Source organism: Mytilus trossulus, chromosome 9 (assembly GCF_036588685.1).
Source record: "Mytilus trossulus isolate FHL-02 chromosome 9, PNRI_Mtr1.1.1.hap1, whole genome shotgun sequence".
In the NCBI taxonomy this organism is placed as follows: domain Eukaryota; kingdom Metazoa; phylum Mollusca; class Bivalvia; order Mytilida; family Mytilidae; genus Mytilus; species Mytilus trossulus.
The window spans coordinates 77,442,834-77,467,588 of NC_086381.1; the positions used below are offsets into that span (position 1 = coordinate 77,442,834).

General features: G+C 31.5%; 1 protein-coding gene across 4 annotated transcripts in view; it reads left to right on the forward strand.

Moving 5' to 3' along the window:
* LOC134683435 (RUN domain-containing protein 1-like) overlaps nucleotides 1-23,910 on the forward strand; it is a 48,756-nt gene extending 24,846 nt beyond the window's left edge. For all 4 annotated transcript variants that reach the window (XM_063542718.1, XM_063542719.1, XM_063542717.1 and 1 more), the window contains 9 exons: nucleotides 2,316-2,374; nucleotides 2,886-2,966; nucleotides 10,301-10,437; nucleotides 10,857-10,974; nucleotides 12,511-12,603; nucleotides 13,766-13,876; nucleotides 17,754-17,944; nucleotides 18,607-18,701; nucleotides 20,104-23,910. In XM_063542718.1, coding sequence (XP_063398788.1) covers nucleotides 2,316-2,374; nucleotides 2,886-2,966; nucleotides 10,301-10,437; nucleotides 10,857-10,974; nucleotides 12,511-12,603; nucleotides 13,766-13,876; nucleotides 17,754-17,944; nucleotides 18,607-18,701; nucleotides 20,104-20,210 — 992 coding nt within the window. In that variant the 3' untranslated portion in view covers nucleotides 20,211-23,910. The remainder of the gene's footprint in view (nucleotides 1-2,315; nucleotides 2,375-2,885; nucleotides 2,967-10,300; nucleotides 10,438-10,856; nucleotides 10,975-12,510; nucleotides 12,604-13,765; nucleotides 13,877-17,753; nucleotides 17,945-18,606; nucleotides 18,702-20,103) is intronic.
* The last annotated feature ends 845 nt before the right edge of the window (nucleotides 23,911-24,755 follow it).

Genomic DNA, 24,755 nt, shown 5'->3' on the forward strand with positions numbered 1-24,755 from the left:
ACAATCTTGGCTCGGTGAACTACAACTGACAATCGAAAAAATAATGCATTTCTCTCTTTTATTATCTGAAATATTGCAGATTGATTTCTTTTGATATGGGTGAATATTTGTATAGAAAGCACATACAATCAGCGAAAAAACATACACAATTTGTCTTAAAATCACCAAATCTTTTATTCTACTCCATAGATTTTTCTTTAAAAACTGTATGTTGTTGACACATAAAATTCCGTTATAATGATGTAAAATAAAGATAGGGTCACCGACTTCGTTTTTTGTCTAATAATCATTTTTTCACCTTGTTGGTAGTGAAAAACGTCAAAATTCAACGTTTTACGGCCTGCAACACGGCGACGTTACGATTATTTCGACGTTTTATAGGATTTTTTCACAAAGAACACAACATTGAATGATGTATACCGTAAAAACGAAGATGGTGACCATATCTTTATTTTACATCATTGTAACGGTAATTTATGTATCAACAACATATAGTTTTTTGAGACAAATTTGAGAAGGTTTTATGCCGATTTTATGTGCTTTCTATACACATGCTCACCAATTTTGTAAGAATTCAATCAGTAATATTTTAAATGATAAATGAGATAAATGCATTATTTTTTCGATTTTTAGTTGGAGTTCATCGAGCCACAGGTGTATGCAAAATTTTACTGAAATCTGTGACATAGCTCATTTACTGTAACTTGACCTTAATATGTCTGTCGATCTTTAGCATTTCTATTCACAGGAAAGTACTACTGAGAAGAGCCTACTTAAAAAGCTCGGAGCATCCTAGGGTTATTGCCCTTTAATGACAAGTCATTTCCATTAGAATTTTTTTAACAGGAACTATAGTACACAGAGAAAAACTGTGACTAGCAAAAATATAAGGAAAATAAGATCTAAAAATAGATTAAGACTCAACATGAGAATACGTCTGAAATAGCTTTGAATTTTGTCATTGCCAACTGTCCATAGTAAGATTTGATCTATATGGTCCCTTGTGACAACCTTTTAGAGTTCACATACCATTAATGTTCTTTCATAGCGATACAGCACATTCAAAGCTTGCAATATTTTTGTACAACTTCTAAAATGAATTTTAAGCCAGGAGAGCAGTGTGTCTGTCCATGGTGAACAGGTGGAAATTGCTTAATCCATGAGAGTTGTTGTGTACCTTCAAGTGGAACACATTAATGACAATTAGAATTTCAGACATCTTAATATGAAATTATCTCTACTTTGATTTAGTTGTATATACTTTTATAACATTTATACGCTTCATCCAAAACCTTCTTTTATCATATACATATATATACTAAGTGCTCTCTTTGTCAAGTTTAACAATACTAATAAGATATAACAATAGATAGATCTAACATCAAATATAGGATATTTTTCAACCATAAGCTGTTTCTGAATGGATTGCATGGGGGTAGAAAGGTACTTCTATTCAATTTTGATGAGTAACAATTATTTTAATCAAATTTATTTATTTGATTTGATACATATGCATGTGCTAGAAGCTGTCTGAAAATTGCAGTGAGGTGAGAGGTTTTGTTTTGCACCCTGTTGAAGACCTCATTGTGACTTTAAGATGAAGAACAGCAATACAAGAGTTGTTTTACTCTGTGTGTGTTCTTTGCTCGGCATGTACTGATTTTGTGTTATGTATGGAAACCCCATAACCTTTGTTTTATATTTACAAATATGACAGTTTGTAAATGGACCCAACTCATCTTTGATCTTAGAATGAACAAAATTGTGAGAGAAAAAAATCAATATCCGTGCAGCTTAAACTACTTGGTAATGTATTCATGAGCTGTAAAGTTGGTATGAGTAATGTTAGGCTCATGATCAGGGTTGGGAATTCACAACATTCAGTGTTGACTAATTAATGATATAATAGATGAACTACTTAGACCACTCGTCACATAAGGCTTCTTACTTATTTGAAGTGCATTCTGCATATGATATATCATACCTGCCAACTTTTCAAAATGGCCATCGGGGTTTTACATGCAAGATTGCTTTCATAATTCTGAAAAACCTTCAAGGGGGGCTTCAAATGTATTTTAATGGGTTTTTTTTTTGGCTTCTTCATACTTTTAAAAGCCTAAAGCCATTGTTAGATTTACTGTTTTGTTATAATTGTGGACACAATTGTTCTTTTAAAATTTCCATTTAGGAGCTTTCATGGGGAAATCCCCCGCAAATAATGACAGTTGGCAGGTATGATATATGATCATTTCTAAAATAGTATTTTTTGTCATTAGTGTATTTCATTTTTGAAGAACATAAAATGTCTTTTTCAGGGGAGGCAACAAGTCCTGGGCCTTTAGGAAAGGAGAGATGCACATGTACAGTTCATAAGGTTTGTCAGATTTAAATGTGTAAATATTTTATGCATCAGTGAGTTATTAATTTTAACGGAGTTATGCCCTTTGGAAAATAAACATTATATGAAAATGTGCATTGCTAGCTCTCTCATGTGTACAATGCTTGCCTGATTTTTATGAAATATATTTCATAGGTTTACATCAGCAATGTCTTGGAAAGTTTAAGTATAAGTTCTGATGAATGAATTTCAATAGAGTTATGTCCCTTGGAAACATTAATTATAATGTAAATTGCATTGCATTGCTCTCAAACTTTCATTTCTTCATATTATTTATATTAAAAAGATTGTTTTAAAGTTATTGCACTTGTACGTCTATTAAATTGCAGAAGTGTAACTGTAATGTAATATTTTTAAGGAAAAATAATGATTTTTTGCGAAAATAATTTATAGCTTTAAAAAGAGAAGGCCAGAAGTGTCATGATATTTTAAGAAATTTGAAAATAGGAGAAGGAAAGATTGTTATAAACCTTGTATTTTCTTTTAGTTTCCTTCTGGTGATTGTTCAGATACCTCTTCAAAAGATTGTAAAGTACGAGACCGAAATACAAACAAGCACAATAAAAAGGTAAATATACAATAAAATACGAAACAGAAATACCAACAAGCACAATAAAAAGGTAAATAAACAATAAAGTACGAGACAGAAATACCAACAAGCACAATAAAAAGTAAAATAAACAATAAAGTACGAGACAGAAATACCAACAAGCACAATAAAAAGGTAAATATAAAATAAAGTATGTGACTGAAATACCAACAAGCACAATAAAAAGGTAAATGAATAAATAAAGTACAAGACCGAAATACCAACAAGCACAATAAAAAGGTATTTATACAATAAAGTACCAGACCGAAATACCAACAAGCACAATAAAAAGGTAAATAAATAAATAAAGTACGAGACCGAAATACCAACAAGCACAATAAAGTACGAGACAGAAATACCAACAAGCACAATAAAAAGGTAAATAAACAATAAAGTACGAAACAGAAATACCAACAAGCATAATAAAAAGGTAAATATACAATAAAGTACGAAACAAAAATACCAACAAGCACAATAAAGTACGAGACAGAAATACCAACAAGCACATTGAAAAGGTAAATAAACAATAAAGTACAAAACAGAAATACCAACAAGCACAATAAAAAGGTTAATATACAATAAAGTACGAGACAGAAATACCAACAAGCACAATTAAAAGGTAAACATACAATAAAGTACAAAACAGAAATACCAACAAGCACAATAAAAAGGTATATATACAATAAAGTACGAAACAGAAATACCAACAAGCACAATAAAGTACGAGACAGAAATACCAACAAGCACAATAAAAAGGTAAATAAACAATAAAGTACAAAACAGAAATACCAACAAGCACAATAAAAAGGTTAATATATAATAAAGTACAAGACAGAAATACCAACAACCACAATTAAAAGGTAAATATACAATAAAGTACGAAACAGAAATACCAACAAGCACAATAAAGTGCGAGACAGAAATACCAACTAGCACATTAAAAAGGTAAATAAACAATAAAGTACAAAACAGAAATACCAACAAGCACAATAAAAAGGTTAATATACAACAAAGTACGAGACAGAAATACCAACAAGCACAATTAAAAGGTAAATATACAATAAAGTACGAAACAGAAATACCAACAAGCACAATAAAAAGGTAAATATACAATAAAGTACGAAACAGAAATACCAACTAGAATTGCCATTGCAAGCAATAGCGGATGTCACCCTTCCCTTATTGCCCCTAAGCGGCAGCCATCTCAAAACAATTTAACAGTAAATTAAGCAGATCTATAAATTGCAATATATCTTTCTGTAAATTTTCAGTACATTTAGAGCATTGTTAAAAGTTTCATATTTCTACTGTTTCCATGGCAACGGCAGCCATTTTGAAAATTCCAAAGTCGAAAGTCTCATTTGTACATGTTAGTTAACAATACTATTAAGTTTCATTAAGTTTGGAGCATTTTGAAAATTTTTGACATTTTTGCAGTTTCCATGGCAACGGTGGCCATTTTGGAAATTCCAACTTCAAAAATCTCATGCAGACCTGACAGTCAACAATCATATTAAGTTTCATCAATTTTGAAGCATTTTGAAATTTTTGAAATATTTGATCCTGTATCCATGGTAACATAGTAGTTCCAATGATTGTAAAAATCATTCAAAACCTGTATATAGTGGGCAGCTACATTGTATAGAAATTTTATGATTTTAAGTGCTAGCATATCAATGTTATTCCCCAAACCCAGACATTTTTGGAGCATTTTGACCTTTTTGCATTGTTTCCATGGTTACGGCAGCCATTTTGGAAATTCCAAAGCCAAATTCCTTGTCTATCAAAGTTGCTCATCGTTATGTTAAAGTTTCAAAACAATTGGAGCATTTTCATATTTTTGAAATTTTTGGTGTAGTTTCCATGGCAACATAGTAGTTCCAATGATTGCCAAAATCATCCAAAACCAGTATATGGCTGGCACCTCCATTGTATTAAAATATAATGATTCTGAGTTTAAGCGTCTCCAAATTATTCACCAAAAACAAAAACTGGAATTTTTCACAATTGTTCCGTTTCCATGGTAACGGCAGCCATTTTTTATGGTGTTAGACCCTACTGCAATCCGAAATTTTGTGTTCCACCTTATAGTGAACTATCATTAAGATTGGTTCCATTTCACTCCAAAAAACCTACCGGACAAAATAGGTGGAAGTATAATAATAATAACTAGATTTGCAATTGCAAGCAATAGCGGATGGCACCCTTCCCCTATTGCCAGGATAGCGGTAGCCATGGTAACGGCGGCCATTTTGGAAATTCCAATTTCAAAAGCCAAGTCTACATTAGCTGAGCAACGTTTGTTATAAGTTTCAATAAATTTGAAGCATTTTGAATTTTTTGGTATTTTTGCTGTTTCCATGGTAACGGCGGCCATTTTGAATATTCCAAAGTCAAACCCCCGCTGCAATTTTTTCCCTCCACAATCATATACCATTTAATGTCTCTAGAATAAATTAAACATTGATGTTCTAGAATGTTCTGTGAAAATTCAAAGTTTTGACCTTTTTGCATTGTTTCCATGGTAACAACAGCGATTTTGGAAATTCCAACGCCAAATTCCACATTTTCCAATGTTGCTCATCATTACTGTGCAGTTTCCTGAAGTTTGGAGCATTTTGAGAATTTTGAAATTTTTGGTGTAGTTTCCATGGCAACATAGTAGTTCCAATGAGTTCCAAAATCATCCAACACCTGTATATAGTGGACACCTACATTGTATTAAAATATAATGATTCTGAGTTAAAGCACATTCAAACAGTTCCCCCAAATAAAAAACTGGAATTTTTCACATTTGTTCCGTTTCCATGGAAACGGCAGCCACCTTGAACCATTCCATGGTGCCTGCAACTCTTTACCTTAGGGTCTACAATATAGTAGAGTTCCATCAACTTTGGTCCATTGGATTTCCAGAAATCTCCTGGACAAAATGTGTGGAAGAAAAATAATAAAAATAAAAAAAAAAAGAAACGTAGAATAACAATACGTCACCCCAACTCCGTTGAGGGTGCCATAATAATACAGAAAAAGAAACAGAGGAAAAGCAATATGTCACCCGACATTGTCGATCGGGTGACATAACAAGCACAATAAAGTACGAGACAGAAATACCAACAAGCACATTAAAAAGGTAAATAAACAATAAAGTACAAAACAGAAATACCAACAAGCACAATAAAAAGGTTAATATACAATAAAGTACGAGACAGAAATACCAACAAGCACAATTAAAAGGTAAATATACAATAAAGTACGAAACAGAAATACCAACAAGCACAATAAAAAGGTAAATATACAATAAAGTATGAAACAGAAATACCAACAAGCACAATAAAGTACGAGACAGAAATACCAACAAGCACAATAAAAAGGTAAATAAACAATAAAGTACAAAACAGAAATACCAACAAGCACAATAAAAAGGTAAATATACAATAAAGTACGAAACAAAAATACCAACAAGCACAATAAAGTACGAGATAGAAATACCAACAAGCACATTAAGAAGGTAAATAAACAATAAAGTACAAACAGAAATACCAACAAGCACAATAAAAAGGTTAATATACAATAAAGTACGAGACAGAAATACCAACAAGCACAATAAAAAGGTAAATATACAATAAAGTACGAAACAGAAATACCAACAAGCACAATAAAGTACGAGACAGAAATACCAACAAGCACAATTAAAAGGTAAATAAACACAATAAAGTACAAAACAGAAATACCAACAAGCACAATAAAAAGGTTAATATACCATAAAGTACAAGACAGAAATACCAACAACCACAATTAAAAGGTAAATATAAAATAAAGTACGAAACAGAAATAATAACAAGCACAATAAAAAGGTAAATATACAATAAAGTACGAAACAGAAATACCAACAAGCACAATAAAGTACGAGACAGAAATACCAACAAGCACAATAAAAAGGTAAATGTACAATAAAGTACGAAACAGAAATACCAACAAGCACAATAAAGTACGAGACAGAAATACCAACAAGCACATTAAAAAGGTAAATATACAATAAAGTACGAAACAGAAATACCAACAAGCACAATAAAGTGTGAGACAGAAATACCAACAAGCACATTAAAAAGGTAAATAAACAATAAAGTACGAAACAGAAATACCAACAAGCACAATAAAAAGGTTAATATACAATAAAGTACGAAACAGAAATACCAACAAGCACAATAAAGTACGAAACAGAAATACCAACAAGCACAATAAAAAGGTAAATAAACAATAAAGTACGAGACAGAAATACCAACAAGCACAATAAAAAGGTAAATATACAATAAATCAGGAGACTGTATAGATTTGTAGAGGACCATAGCTGGATTAGATACATCTTTTCAAAATTTTTGGTGTTTATTACTATTTTGTTTTTCATGTATCTTGACACGATTTTAAATAATTCTTTCTTTGTATAGTTGATACTTATTGTTAATTCTTTCATGAAGTACATTTCTCTAATTCTTAGCAGATTTATTCTTTGCATGACCTGTTGAATATGTTTGTTCATAAACATGTGGTCTATTAGATCTTAGTTCTTCAAGGATCAAAATTCAATAAGGCCAAACAAAAAAGTATGTGTGTTTACTGTACCCCTACCTACCCTAATTTTTATCCCCTACCCTAAAGTTTTATTGGCCATTTTTGATTAACACTGTTTAAGTTACAATGTTGCTCCCATAGACTCAATGTAAAAAAATTTTTTTTTTTTTTTTAAATCTCTACATACCTACCTTTTTTAGCTCACCTGGCCCAAAGGGCCAAGTGAGCTTTTCTCATCACTTGGCGTCCGTCGTCCGTCATCGTCGTCGTTAACTTTTACAAAAATCTTCTCCTCAAAGCTACTGGGCCAAATTAAATCAAACTTGGACACAATCATCATTGGGGTATCTAGTTTAAAAAATGTGTGGCGTGACCCGTCAAACCAACCAAGATGGCAGCCATGGCTAAAAATAGAACATAGGTGTAAAATGCAGTTTTTGGCTTATAACTCAAAAACCAAAGCATTTAGAGCAAATCTGACATGGAGTTAAATTGGTAATCAGGTCAAGATCTATCTTCCCTGAAATTTTCAGATGAATCAGACAACCTGTTGTTGGGTTGTTGCCCCTGAATTGGTAATTTTAGGGAAATTTTGTCCGTTTTTTTGCTTATTATCTTGAATATTATTGTAGATAGAGATAAACTGTAAACAGCAATAATGTTCAGCAAAGTAAGATCTACAAATAAGTCAACATAACCAAAATGGTCAGTTGACTCCTTTAGGAGTTGTTGCCCTTTATAGTCAATTTTTAACCATTTTTCGTTAATCTTAGTAATCTTTTACAAAAATCTTCTCCTCTACAACAACTAGGCCAAATTAAACCAAACTTGGCCACAATCATCATTGGGGTATCTAGTTTAAAAAATGTGTGGCGTGACCCGTCACACCAAACAAGATGGACGCCATGGCTAAAAATAGAACATAAGGGTAAAATACAGTTTTTGGCTTATAACTCATAAATCAAACCTTTTAGAGCATATCTGATGGAGTAAAATTGTTTATCAGGTCAAGTACTATTTGCCCTGAAATTTTCAGATGAATCGGACTACCCGTCGTTTGGTTGCTACCCCTGAATTGGTAATTTTAGGGAAATTTTGCTGTTTTTGGTTATTATCTTGAATATTATTATAGATAGAGATGAACTGTAAACAGCCATAATGTTCAGCAAAGTAAGATCTACAAATAAGTCAACATAACCAAAATGGTCAGTTGACCCCTTTAAGAGTTATTGCCCTTTATATTGATATTTTTACCATTTTTCGTTAATCTTAGTAATCTTTTACAAAAATCTTCTCCTCTGAAACTACCAGGCCAAATTAATCCAAACTTGACCAGAATCATCTTTGGGGTATCTAGTTTAAAAAATGTGTGGCAAGACCCGGTCAACCAACCAAGATGGCTGCCATGGCTAAAAATAGAACATAGGGGTAAAATGCAGTTTTTGGCTTATAACTCAAAAACCAAAGCATTTTTAGCAAATCACACAAGGTTTAACTGTTTATCAGATCAGGATCTATCTTCCCTGAAATGATGATGAATCAGACAACCCGTTGTTGGGTTGCTGCCCATGAATTGGTAATTTTAGGGAAATTTTGATGTTTTTGGTTATTATCTTGAATATTATTATAGATAGAGATAAACTGTAAACAGCAATAATGTTCAGTAAAGTAAGATCTACAAATAAGTCAGGATGACCAAAATGGTCAGTTGACCCCTTTAGGAGTTATTGCCCTTTATAGTCAACTTTTAACGATTTTCATGAAATTTGTAAATTTTAACTAACATTTTCCACTGAAACTACTGGGCCAAGTTCAATATAGATAGAAATAATTGTAAGCAGCAAGAATGTTCAGTAAAATAAGATGAACAAACACTTCACCATCACAAAAACACAATTTTGTCATGAATCCATCTGCGTCCTTTGTTTAATATTCACATAGACCAAGGTGAGCGGTACTCTAGTTTCAGCATGTGACAGTAAACACACATACTTTTTTGTTTGCCCTTATCAACATTTTCTTTCCTCTGCATTTCCTGTTGTGAAATCACAAAAAAGTGATCATGCATGTCGAAATCACATAGAAAAATACCACATCTTTTTACAGACCATTGGAAAAAAAATATCAAGTTTATTTGGATATTTTCAATAAATCATTACAGAAACAGACTTCACGACCAAGTCTTTTACATTATTTACAATATTTCTTCACTCAAAAGTTAAACTTTAAATATTTTTAAAAAGACTTGGCTAGCTTTCTTTTTAATTTTGAAAATTCAGCTGTCTTCAGTATAAAGATGTTGTATCACGCTTTAAGTAGTGGTTACCTGTAAAATCATGTATTTATCATTGCTATTTCAAGAAAATCTGCTTACAGAAATATGTTCCGGAGATTAGAGTACAAGTTCTTATTGCGCAACTCACCCAGTTGCATAATTCGCATTTATAAAAATCTCCCAATAATTTCTGAAATTACGGTACTGTGGATTCATTTATTTTCGTGGGTACCAATTTTCATGGATTAAAACAATCTTGCATGTTCGTTGATATTTAATTTCTTGGTTTTGCAGAGTCTTTATATATGAGCCTATAGAAAAGTTTATATTTCGTTGAACATTTAATTTCGTGGTTCTGCTGTAACCACGAAATCCACGAAAATTGGTATCCAACGAATAATAATGAATCCACAGTATGTATATTGTATACATAATTATGCAGCTCTTTTAATATATCTGATTTCTACAGAATGTGAAAGAAACGAGAGCATTTATAAAGAAAAGTATCGAGTTACTACAGATGTTCCTTATTAGTCAGTTTGGATGTGGTGGGAGGGACTTCCAGAGAAACTTACTGAAGAAAACAACAAAAGGCAATCATTGGGGGTAGGTATTTAGTCAGTTTGCATGTGGTGGGAGGGACTTCCAGAGAAACTTACTGAAGAAAACAACAAAAGGCAATCATTGGGGTAATTTATAAAGGAAGTAAACACAAAAATCCACTTGAAATCCACTCAAATCCTCTCGAAATCCACTCGAAATCTCTTTAAGAATCTATGATATGTATATATATAATTGTTTATTTTACTGATAAGGCTGGTTATAGATGATAAAACAATATGTAGATTTTAAAACTCTTAGTGTAAGAGCCAACTTGAGTAATTGATAGTGAAAAAAATGTTAAAAGAATATGTATGAGTAAACTTAAAAACAAGTCAATACTTCCTAATTAAACATTATGAAAAAAAATATACGTAATAGAGAAATATCAACTTGATTTTAGCTTGATGTTTTTATATTTGTAGTGACTTACGAGCCCGTTTGGAGGTAGCTATAAACAAAGTATTAGAGGCAGCAGTAGAGGAGGAAAAAAGTCAGGAAAAAGATGACAGGTTCAGTGAATATGGCAGTGATTCAGAGGAGGTAAGAATGAATTAACTAACCTCTAATTATAAATTATCGTTGGTCATCTTAACTAGATTCATTTTCTCCCTAGACTGGGTACAGCAAGAGTGATACGAGCATTTGACCAATGATAACCTGTTATTTGGCTATTTTACCAATTGGCGACGTTAATTTCATTGGCAACTAGCATGTGCACCCATAGTTTCTAGCGATAATATTTCATATCACTCTACTGTGCTGAGTATCAAATTATTAGTCAGTAATATCAAATGAAAATTTGGTAAAATAGGGATATTGTACGTTATTTGAACTCTGTGGATAGTCTTATTGACAATCATACAATTATACTGCATTTTCTTTTTTATACCACCTCAAAATTTTTGCATACATATACATTGTATTAGTTTGGCCTTAACAATTTTTGGAAATAATGAATTAAAATGTTATGCATAGTTTAAATAAAAAATGCCTTCCCGACCCCCATACATTTATATCTTAAATAGCCTTTTTGTTATACGACCGCAAATTTTGAAAAAAATTTCGTCGTATATTGCTATCACGTTGGCGTCGTCGTCGTCCGAATACTTTTAGTTTTCGCACTCTAACTTTAGTAAAAGTGAATAGAAAGTAAGAGTTATCTTTCTTTGTCTAGTATAGTAAGCAAGAAATATCTGCAAGAATTTTTTTTAATTGGAGTTATCTTTCTTTGTCCAGAATCAACTTAAATCTTTGTTATATACAATATACAATGTATATTCACTTTTTACTACCAACTGATAAATTTAAATAATCTTTACCATTCAGTGATAACAAGCAGTTTTTTTACATCTTAATATTTTATGATGTATTTAAATGAGTAGTAATTGTTGCAAACTCCATTAGAATATTTTAATTGAAATTTGTTTTGGAATAAGGGAAAGGGGGATGTGATTAAAAAATTGGGTTCAATTTTTCTCATTTGAAATTTCATAAATAAAAAGAAAATTTCTTCAAACATTTTTTTGAGAGGATTAATATTCAACAGCATAGTGAATTGCTTTAAGAGAAATAAAAATGTTAAGTTCATTTAAATACATTCAGTCTGTGTCAGAAACCTATGCTGTGTCAACTATTTAATCACAATCAAAATTTAGAGCGGAATCCAGCTTGAATGTTGTGTCCATACTTGCCCCAACTGTTCAGGGTTCAACCTCTGCGGTCGTATAAAGCTACGCCCTGCGGAGCATCTGGTTTGCACCTGTCATAAGTCAGGAATCTGATGTACAGTAGTTGTCGTTTGTTTATGTAATATATACGTGTTTCTCGTTTTGTTTATATAGATTAGACTGTTGGTTTTCCCGTTTGAATGGTTTTACACTACTAATTTTGGGGCCGTTTATAGCTTGTTATTCGGTGTGAGCCAAGGCTCTGTGTTGAAGGCCTTACTTTAACCTATAATGGTTTACTTTTTAAATGGTTATTTGGATGGAGAGTTGTCTCATTGGCACTCACACCACATCTTTCTATATCTATTTACATAAGTTAGCTTATTTTTCTTTTTTTTTAATTATACAGAGTCAAGAACAAAGCAGTGCTTTGCTTACACAGACTGTGAGAAGAGATCTGTCAATGGCCATTAGAGATTTGATAGAACATGGACTTATGGAGGTATGTCACAGGTTATTCTTAATAAAGGGTCTAGGGGCCTCGGTAGTGAGTAGTGTAATCACTAGCCAGTCAACATTGATGTTGTGAGTTTCTAAACCCAGCTTGTATGGGTGAACTTGACTCCAATCTTAATTGACTCGGATTATCAGTTTTCCTATTGAAGGTCATGGTTTTCTAAAGGCACTTCGGCTTCCGCCACAAAATAGCCCTGCTTAAAAGTGGCGTTAAACACAGAAAATTAAAAATCAAAAAAAGTAATAAAGGGTAAAATTTTGAAAATGAGAATAGAAACAAAGGAAATGTGTCAAGAAAGAGCAGAATACAACCCAAGGCCACCAATGGGTTTTCAACACAGTAAACAATCCCGAACCCGAAGGTGGTCTTCAGCTGGATCCTAATCAATATGTTCCACATATACTAGTCACACTAAACTCTGAAACATATCAATGAACCGAAATTTAAATAAACATGTTTGACTAACAAAGGGACGTGTTATCTTTCGTGTAAATTAGCATGTTAACAATTTCTCCTTAGTGTGTTGATTGAGGGTTCTTACTTGCATCACATTTAAATGTTCGAGTCCTGAATATACCTTTACATTTTAGGGACTTTGCACATAGAAAATAATGTGAATATAAATTGTTGTGAAATTATCAAACTTTGATCTTTCTTTATTCAAATATGACATCAAGGTCATTTAAGAACAAAACATTTTTTTTGGTAAATCTGGTGTTTCATATAAAGCTGAACACAAAATCAACTATTTTATTTATATTTTTTCATATTCAATCTATCAATTACTGTTAAATTTTTTCTTCATTTATTTTTTTGATCAAGTTATTGTTTATTTTACTTTATTATGTTTATTTATGTTATATTTATAATTGTCTCTCAAAATTAGATTAATTGCCATAGGGTTAAAATGAACTTATATCTAAACGCCCAAAAAGCAGTAGGCCTGGGCCAACTGTGTGATAACCTTATTTGTAGCCAAGGTTGTTCAACTACCCTTAGCTAAAGTTGGTTTAGTATGAGTATTAGCCTGATGTTTATCAACTGATCTTGACCTCACAGAATGTCAACAAAAATGTCATTAGTTTATACATTTTTCTATCAAGAAACAACACATCTTCTATTTACTTTTCAAACAATTGTTTTGTAGATAGGACAGAGTACGAGCGTAGTACCGTGGGGATGTTTTCCATCGAGGTCAGGGCAGGTAACCAGACAAATGCATGCTTGGGATTTGTTGATCAAGTTTTATGAAATGAAGGTTAGTGGGTTTTTTTCTTATTACATAAGGAGTTTCAACCTGAGTTGTACAGTTTTATAAAGAATTTGAATTGATAGAATTAGTGTCAAGTGATTGTGGGCAAGTTTTTTTTTTTACCTTAGTTAGATTTGACACTTTTTTTATTCTTTTAAGTTTTTTAAATCAAGTTCATATGATGAATGCTATGTAGATATAATGCTCAGGTGAAAGTTTTTGGTCAAGGTAGCTTTTGATGAAGTGAAGTCCAATTAATTTGACACTCAGTACACATGTTCCCTGTGATATGATCTTTCTTATTTTAATGTTAAATTTGAGTTTTGATCCCAATTTTCAAGTCAACTAAAAAAAATAATAGTGCCAGTGGAGTTTCCCTGTACTATGAACACCTTCTTATTTTTCTAATTTTCGTATATGTATTACCTTAACCTTTTTATACGACCGCAAAATTTGAAAAAAATTTCGTCGTATATTGCTATCACTTTGTTGTCGTCATCGTCGTCATCCGAATACTTTTAGTTTTCGCACTCTAACTTTAGTAAAAGTGAATAGAAATCTTTGAAATTTTAACGCAAGGTTAATGACCACCAAAGAAATGTTGGTATTGATTTTGGGAGTTTTGATCCCATCATTTTAGGAATTAGGGGCCAAAAGGGCCCAAATAAGCATTTTCTTGGTTTTCGCACAATAACTTTAGTTTAAGTGCATAGAAATCTATGAAATTTTGACACAAGGTTTATGACCACAAAAGGAAGGTTGGGATTGATTTTGGGAGTTTTGGTTCCAACAGTTTAGGAATTAGGGGCCAAAAAAGGGCCCAAATAAGCATTATTCTTGGTTTTTGCACAATAACTTTAGTTTAAGTAAATAGAAATCAATGAAATTCAAACACAAGGTTTATGACCACTAAAGGAAGGTTGGTATTGATTTTGGGAGTTGAGGTCCCAACAGTTTAGGAATTAGGGGCCAAAAAGGGGCCCAAATAAGCATTTTTCTTGGTTTTCGCACCATAACTTTAGTAAAAATAAATAGAAATCTATGAAATTTAAACACAAGTTTTATGACCATAAAAGAAAGGTTGGTATTGATTTTAGGAGTTTTGGTCCCAACAGTTTAGGAATAAGGGGCCCAAAGCGTCCAACATTAAACTTTGTTTGATTTCATCTAAAATTGAATAATTGAGGTTCTTTGGTATGCTGAATCTAACTGTGTACATAGATTCTTAATTTTTGGTCCCATTTTCAAATTGGTCTACATTAAGGTCCAAAGAGTCCAAAATTTAACTTAGTTTGATTTTGACTAAAATTGGATCCCTGTTGTTCTTTGATATGCTGAATCTAAAAATGTACTTAGATTTTTGATTATTGGCCCAGTTTTCAAGTTGGTCCAAATCAGGGTCCAAAATTTAACTGTGTTTGATTTTCATCAAAAATTGAATAAATGAGGTTCTTTGATATGCCAAATCTAACTGTGTATGTAGATTCTTAATTTTTGGTCCTGTTTTCAAATTGGTCTACATTAAAGTCGTAAGGGTCCAAAATTTAACAGTTTGATTTTAACAAAAATTGAATTCTTGGGGTTCTTTGATATGCTGAATCCAAACATGTACTTAAGATTTTTTATTATTGGCCCAGTTTTCAAGTTGGTCCAAATCAGGATCCAAAATTATTATATTAAGTATTGTGCAATAGCAAGAAATTTTCAATTGCACAGTACTCAACAATAACAATAAATCTTCAATTGCACAGTATTGTGCAATAGCAAGTATTTTCAATTGCACAGTATTGCGCAATAGCAAGAAATATCTAATTGCACAATATTGTGCAATAGCAAGAAATTTCAATTGTAGTTATCTTTCTTTGTCCAGAATAGTAGTTGAATCAACTTAAATCATTGTTTTATACAATAAACAATGTATATTCACTTTTACTACCAAATGATAAATTAAAACAATTCAGTCATAAGAAGCACTTTTTTTACATTTTAATATTTTATGATGTATTTAAATGAGTAATTATTGTTGCAAACTCCATTAGAAATTTGAATTGAGATCAGTTTTGGATTAAAGGAAAGGGGGATGTGCAAAAAAAAATTGGGGGGGGGGGGGGTTCAATTTTTCTCATTTGAAATTTCATAAATAAAAAGAAAATTTCTTCAAACATTTTTTTGAGAGGATTAATATTCAACAGCATAGTGAATTGCTCAAAGGCAAAACAATTTTTTTTAGTTCATTAGACCACGTTCATTCTGTGTCAGAAACCTATGCTGTGTCAACTGTTTAATCACAATCCAAATTTAGAGCTGAATCCAGCTTGAATGTTGTGTCCATACTTGCCCCAACCGTTCAGGGTTTGACCTCTGTCGTCGTATAAAGCTGCACCCTGCAGAGCATCTGGTTCCCCTTGAATACATAGTCTATAATAAAACAAAACAATATATTCATATTGCCGTTAACCCAGACAGCTTGAAGGACACCGGATTTTAATAAGTTGAAAATATAATTCATAAGCATAAATACATAAATAAATCAATACAATTATACATGATTACATGATTGCTGAATGCTGATATATGACATATAAATACCAAATAATTACAAAGGCTCTTTCATCGACGATCCCGCCGGCCAGGAACAACCAACTAAAACGAGTTAACGCGGGTCAAACTACATTAAATACCAAATATGTAGTGAAAAAAAGTTGGAAACCTGCGTCCAAACCCTATGCTCAGAAGACCGTCTCCAGAGGTATACTTGGACAGTATAAAAAAAATAAATAAAGATGAATTACAATTATTTGTAACAAAAAACCACTAACCATGAGCAGAAACATGAATTAAACTAAAATGTTACATATCTGAAATATGTAAAAATAAACTTGACACTTGACTGTTGGGTAGAAAGTGAAGGCTTTCAAAATATTTTCCCGCACATGAAAATTTTCACATGACTAAATTAGAAAATTCATACGCATCGTTAATACAAATGTTTCCCGCTATTCGTTGAAAAGCGGGAAAATGTAATTATATAAGGGAAGTCAGAAGTTTTACATTTTAGTGACATTATTTCTTGTGAAAGTAGTTTACTGTATATCCCAATAAATTTCCCTTTGAATATGTATTATATGTTTGTTTACTGTTACATGTAAAATAAATTTAGGGTAGGTAGAATTTTTTCTAAATTTTTTCTATCTTTTTTTACATTGGGTTATGGGAGCATCATTGTGACTAACAGTGTTTAATAAAAAAAATAGTCAAAAACCTTAAGAAATGGTAGGGGTACAGTGAACACAAATACTTTTTCTGTTTGGCCTTGTACCTAGATTATAACATAGATAATAGATACAAGAAGATGTGGTATGAGTGCCAATGAGACAATTCTCCATCCAAGTCACAATTTATTGAATTAAACCGTTATAGGTCAAAGCATAGTCTTCAACACGGAGCCTCGGCTCACACAGAACAGCAAGCTATAAAGGGCCTCATCAATTACTAGTGTAAAACCATTAAAACAGGAAAATTTATGATCTTATCTATATTAAAAAGGAGAAGCACATCAACAAATGAAAACTACTGAATATCCAATTCCTGACTTAGGACAGGTGCAAACAAATGCAGCAGGTTTAAACGTTTTTAGTTAAGTACCAACCTTCACCCTTATCTACATGTTTGTTGTTATTTGCAGCAGGTTTAAACGTTTTAGATGAGTACCAACCTTCACCCTTGTCTACATGTTTGTTGTTATTTGCAGCAGGTTTAAACGTTTTAGATGAGTACCAACCTTCACCCTTGTCTACATGTTTATTGTTATTTGCAGCAGGTTTAAACGTTTAAGATGAGTACCAACCTTCACCCTTTATCTACATATTTATTGTTATTTCAGCATGGTAAAGAATACAATGAATCCCCTGCCAGAATGTTGTCTCAGTCATTCCACTTAGACATCGTGGGAGGGAAAGCCATTACTGCCAAACAGACATTACTTGGTGCAATAGATACAGTCATCTCATCTCATACTCCACTCAAACGAACAGAAGATTCTCATTTTAAAGCTATTATCTCACTTGCGTTAAAGTAAGTCACTCAAACGCACAGAAGATTCTCATTTTAAAGCGATTTTCATTTTTAAGCTATTATCTCACTTGCATTGAAGTAAGTCACTCAAACGAACAGAAGATTCCCATTTTAAAGCTATTATCTCACTTGCATTAAAGTAAGTCACTCAAACGCACAGAAGATTCTCATTTTAAAGCGATTTTCATTTTTAAGCTATTATCTCACTTGCATTGAAGTAAGTCACTCAAACGAACAGAAGATTCCCATTTTAAAGCTATTATCTCACTTGCATTAAAGTAAGTCACTCAAACGAACAGAAGATTCTCATTTTAAAGCTAATATCTCACTTGCATTGAAGTAAGTCACTCAAACGCACAGAAGATTCTCATTTTAAAGCTATTATCTCACTTGCATTAAAGTCAGTCACTCAAATGAACAGAAGATTCTCATTTTGAAGCTATAATCTCACTTGCATTTAAAGTAAGTCACTCAAACGCACAGAAGATTCTCATTTTAAAGCTATTATCTCACTTGTAGTAAAGTTAGTAACAAAAACACACAGAAGATTCTCATTTTAAAGCTTTTGTCTCTTGTAATTAAGATAGTACATTAAAATCTTGGAAAGATTCTAATTTTAAAGCTCTCTTACAATATAGTGACAATAATGTTCTATTTTACAGTGAAAGGAAACTTCCAACATGGTTAAAGTTATTATTCCGTACACAGAGTTTAATAGACAATTATTACCAAGACTGGAGCTACGTCGCCAGAACAGGTTTGTACATACGGGTGCCTGACTTAATTATCTCTTAACTCCTTTTCTAAAAAAGATGCCTGATAAAAGTGATTGTAAACTTAACAAAAATTTAAGGTACAGTGAAACCTGTCCAAACCGAACACCCATGGGACTTTGTGTTTTGTTCGGATTGTGGAGGTAAAAGGAAGTGGACAACAAAATAATTTAGACACTGACGACGGACATCAAATAATACACCAGACGACGGACGACAAGTAATACAACAGATGACAGGTTTCAATATAAAATAGAATAAAATACAATGTATATCAAAAAGTTATTTTATGGATGCAGGAAAAACAAAATTACAATTTTCAATGATCAATAAAGTGCAAGTTCAAACTGTTATTCGGTCTCGTTGTAAAGAGAAATAATTATCCAATGTTGTCTGACGTGTAGATAGTTTGCTTTTTACAATCAAGTCCTCGGTCATTGAAATCATTTGTTCCGTTAGGTTTATCATTTTGGTCGAATTTACGTTTTTTCTTAGGAGTTTCCATTTTAACACTGCATTCGTGAACATGTACAAGCTAATTAGTTTATAAAAACAACTCACTATTAAATTAAAATTTTGAATACCCTCAAGGGATCCTCTGCCGGCCTATGATTGTTAAATCACTCATGCATATCGTTGTAAATACTTACATTGTTTTGATTGCTATCGATCGATTTTGACAGGTAAATTTTTGATACACATTGACTAACGGGACTTTAAATGTCGTTCGGAATTCGGTGTTAGCAGGATTCGGTTTCATCAGGTTAAATTAACGGTAATTAATAGAGAAATGTTACGGGACTTTAGAAATTGTTCGGTTTGATATGAAATTCGGTTTTATCAGGGTTCGGTTTTCACAGGTTTCACTGTATATCGTATTTGAGAATTCAACTTTTCATTATTTTATGTCACTTTGTTTAAGAAACAATCTGCACAATCTAACCAATTGAATCTTTGATACAGCTTTAAATTTAGCCATGTCTATTTTTATGCCCCAGTATTTGAGGATTTGAGTGTCCAATCTACTTGAAACATAATACACATGTTCCCTACGATTTGATATGATCTTTCTAATTTGAATGCAAATTTAGAGCTTTGACCCCAATTTCACGGTCCACTGAACATAGAAAATGATAGTGCGAGCGGGGCATCTGTGTATTATGGACACATTCTTGTTTATTATAGGATTACCCCATGGTATCTTCTCTCTATTAATATAAATATAGAAAAGATATGAAGATGAGGTATGAGAGCCAATGAGACAACTATCCATCCAAGTCACAACGTGTAAAAAGTAAACACTTGTAGGTCTTCATCATGGACCCTTAGCTCACACCAAATAGCAAGCTATAATAGGCATTGATAAGATATTTTCTTTATTTTTAGGATTTGATGATGCTATCAAGGCTCTTGACAGCTTAAACAAAATCAACTTCAGACTCCCTGTAGATTTGGCCGTCAGACCGTTCAGTAACATCAAAGATGCGTTCTAATCACAAACATTATATGTAGACTCATATTATGTCGGTAGTACATAAGGATGTTCGCTACTCTGTTTTGAAAAAACAAGCTTTTTAAAAGACAGTAATAAATGGACATAATATAAATTATGGAACTAAAAATTATTCTCTCTATATTGTTCATACATTTAACATTGGGACAATTTTGCTTTCAAAACTACAGAAAAAAGAACAAGGAATTTATATGATTTTCAAATATGGCCTTTTTAATGATTTGTTATAAAATTCTGTAAAGAAAACTAATGGTAAGCTGGCAATATGTTTAGTGGCAAAACATGGGAAAAAAACAGAGAATTCCGAATATCTGGCAAAAATTCCAAAAACATGAGTAGAGAACATCCTTAAATATTTGCAAAGCCAATAGAAATATGTGTTGACGGTCATGTGACCAAATCAGGTTTTGAACCATGACTAAAAATGAAAGGATAGACTAATCAATGTATTCAATTTACAAATGTAATTGGAAACATAATATTTATTTTTAGGTCAAAGGGTAGGTTTTTAAGGCATATGCAATACAAATTTGATAAGGAATTGTTGTGTCTGATGATAATCTCTATGATAAGGTTAGATCTTCAAGTATTATTGAAAAATTAAGATTGTTCCATGTTCTTTTTCTGATAATAAAATTATAAAAAGACTAAAACAGGTTACCAACAAATCCTTAAATGGCATTACATGGATAAAACCAGAGGAATCCGAATAACTGACAAAAAGTCACAAGCATGATCTGTTAATATCCTTAAGCCAAAATGTATTTTGTTATTTTCCTTCTAATAGTTGTTTGCTTTTTAAAATTCAAGATCCCATAGGGCATTTTTGTTATACATCTTGTTCATGTTACTCAAGGGAGACAATAACAGATTTCGTCTGCCTTTCTTCAGACTATTTTTGTCATATTGTTCAGTCTTTGAAATATACTACTTAAATTTGTTCTGTACATTCCATATTTCATATTAGTTTGTTTTTACTGCAAATTCCAATATTTTTGTTTTTTAATGTAATTTCAGATATTTTTGCATGAAATGATAAATGGGAAATTTTGTAACTGTTTTAATTTAGCTAATTTCCTCTGTATGATGAGATTGCAAAATCAAGATCACTATTCTGTATATTATTTCTGTTATCAGATTCCACCCAGAAATCATGAAATTTAAACTTCTCAAAATTAGAAGCAAAGAAATTAAAATCATGTGGAACATAAGAGGCACTTTTTTCTAGATCCTCTTACCCAGAACATAAAATTTTCTATTTAATACTAAGAATTTTAACAAAATTATAAGGAAAATTCAACCCACAATTAATAAATTTGAACACCTCCCATTTCTCCAACAAGGATCAATTTTTGAATAGCCCAAGGCAACTTTTTTGGGGCTCGATTATATATCTCTAAATGAAGAAATGGCAATTTTTATTGTCACTTTAAACAAAAAGATTGATAAATTTATACCCCAATTAGTATTATAATTTAAAGTTCATTCCCAAAATTTCATTTGTCATATCATTACATAATTCCATTTTTTTTTAATTGTCTGAGATGTATTTATAATGAAAATTCATTCCACTGGACATTTTTCATTCAAGTGGATTTCTTTCATTCCAGTTCTTTAATTCCAAGAGGGTCCATTTGAAAAAAATAGTTCTTTACACAAGAAATCCATACTTTTACATTTGTATATATATTTAATTTTACAAATAACAGGTTGTTGGGGAAACATAAAAAAAGTTGTGATATATTTAATAGGATTTTGTAAAAATTATCATCTTTTGTTATTATGTATATATTTATGCATACCCCATTTTTTTTATGTATTATTATACATACCCCATGTTTGTTATGTATAATATATGTGATTTTGTTTTGTTATGTTTAAAATATTGAAATCCATTTATTATTTTTCTTGATATTATGAAACTGTTTTTTTAAGTGCAATTTAATAACTGTTATTTCCTTTGATTGAGCTATAGTGTATCTTGGCTATGCAATTGAAGGGAATATCTAGCCAGGCAATATTTATTTACATAAGTTTATTTATATATATATCTATCTATTTTCTTGTTTATTTTATTCTTTGAATCCAATAATGTGAAATCCAGGTAATTTTTTGTTATGTTGTCCATTTATTTATTAAATGGTCTAATGATTTATTCTCTTACACTGCCATGTATTCTTATATACATGTAATTGGAACTCTTGATTTTTACTAAAACATTTGTTGACATAATTGTAAATTCAGAAATTATTGTAATGTCTTGTCCTGAACATGCATGAAATATTTGCCACTGGACATTAAGAAACAAAACAATCAATCAGTTATTGCAATGACTTTATCATTGCAAAAAATGTGACAGTGTTGTTATTGCAATAATTTTAATTCACCTTTTAAAAAAAATATGATTTTAACAAGATTTTTTGCAATAATGAAAACATTAAAAATGACAAAATCAGAATAAAAAATGCCAACAATAATTTTTGAATTTACAGTTCTTTCAGTTTGTTTATAATCTTTAAGATGTGTCTAGAAAATATGGTGTAGGACCTGGGACCCTTTTGAGACTTTATATGGATTTCTGTAGCGATCTTGGTTGACCACAGATACAATTTCATTATAAAAACATGTTGAGAAAATTTCCAGTCTTTAATAATTTTCATATAAATATTCTAAGCTTATACTTATAACTTAATTTAAACAATTTTAAATCTTACGTAATCTCCCTTTAGCAAGAGTTTCCAACCTAGATTTTGAAATGTATGAATGATAAATTGTTTTTTTAAAGACAAGTTAATGGTTATTTTACAGTTTCAAGTTCACAAATATTACATCTCTTGCCAATAAAAATTGGCACATATATAAAATCTCAATTTTCTGAATTTGTTGCACAAATTATCCCATGGTGATTTAGTGTTAATGATATCTTTTAGCAATTCCTTCTTACTATGATGTAATAACATTAAATGTTCGGGAAAGTGCATGAGTTTTGTGGGTCGTCTATAAATTCACATGTGTATTATGATAATGTTTACTGTGGATTCATTTATTTTCGTGGGTACCAATTTTTCGTGGATTGATAAAAACTTGCATTTTCGTCGATATTTGAATTTCGTGGAATCCCAAAAGTCTCAAATAACCATACAGCAAATTTGTAATTCGTTGAACATTAAAATTGATGGCTTCTTCCTTCCCACGAAATCCACGAAAATTGGTATCCAACGAATAATAATGAATCCACATTATATTGTTTATTGAAAAATTTCTTTTGTTTTATTGGTATGTTATCAATACCAGTAATAAGTGAACATTTATTTTCATAATTCATTCAATAGGAGGTTTTTAAATCTTACTTGTATTGTTTTATTGACAATACTTCATTACTGTGGATTCATTTATTTTCCAGGGTAACAATTTGCATGGATTTAATAAAAAATGTTTTTTCATGGAAACTTAACTAGTTGTCTTGCCAAAGTCTATAAGAAATTTGATGTTCACCTATATCTATGAAATCTTAAAAATTGGTAATCCACAGTATTATTGTTTATTTTAAATTTTATTTTTAATTATTTGATGAATAAACATCTTTTAAAAAGAAAAGCATAATACCTTATCAACCCTAACTTAAGACCAAAAAACTAAATGTGGTTAACTTTTTAGAGAAGACCACCTATAAACTAAGTATCCCAAAAGTAAATACTGATAAAAAGTAAAACAGTGGATAAGACTTTAGTTGAATCTCCTGTTGACAAGTATTGTTGATATTGCATTTATGTCATAAGTACGGTATCCAATAAATTATTTCAGCATGAAGTGTATTATTTGTTGATTGTGAGGTTAAAGGACTGTCTCGAGATGTGATTTTCTTGTACACATCCAATATTTTAAAGTCTATGACTGAAAAATTTGATCTTTTTTAGCTCACCGGCCAAGTGAGCTTTACTCATCACTAGGCGTCCATCGTCGTCCGTCGTCATTAACATTTTACATTTTGAACTTCTTCTTGAGAACCACTGAATGAAATGAAACTAAACATAGCATGAATGTTCCTTATGAGGTGCTGACCAAGTGTTGTTACTTTGTAGCCAATCCATCATTGAAGATGGCCGCTAGCGAGGGACATTGTTTAACATAGGACCCTATGGAAAATGCATACAAATGACTTCTTTTAGAGAACCACTGAATTGAATGAAACCAAACATACCATGAATATTCCTTTCCTTTATGAGTGATGGTACTTTGTTGTCAAATTTGATCTTTTTTATATGATTTCAAAAACCCAAATAGAGTCAGGTGAGCGTTACAGGCTCTTGGGAGCCTCTAGTTTAGTTTACCTGATAGAAAGGTCAAAGTGAGCTTTTCTCATCACTCGGGTTCGTTGTTTGTCATTGGTTAATTTTTACGAAAATTTTCTCCTGAAACTACATGGCCAAATTTAAACACTTAGCCATTATCATCATTGAGCTTGCTTATAAAAAGAGAAAATGTAAAAGGGCAGAAACTTCCATTGTCCATTTTCCTCAAAACT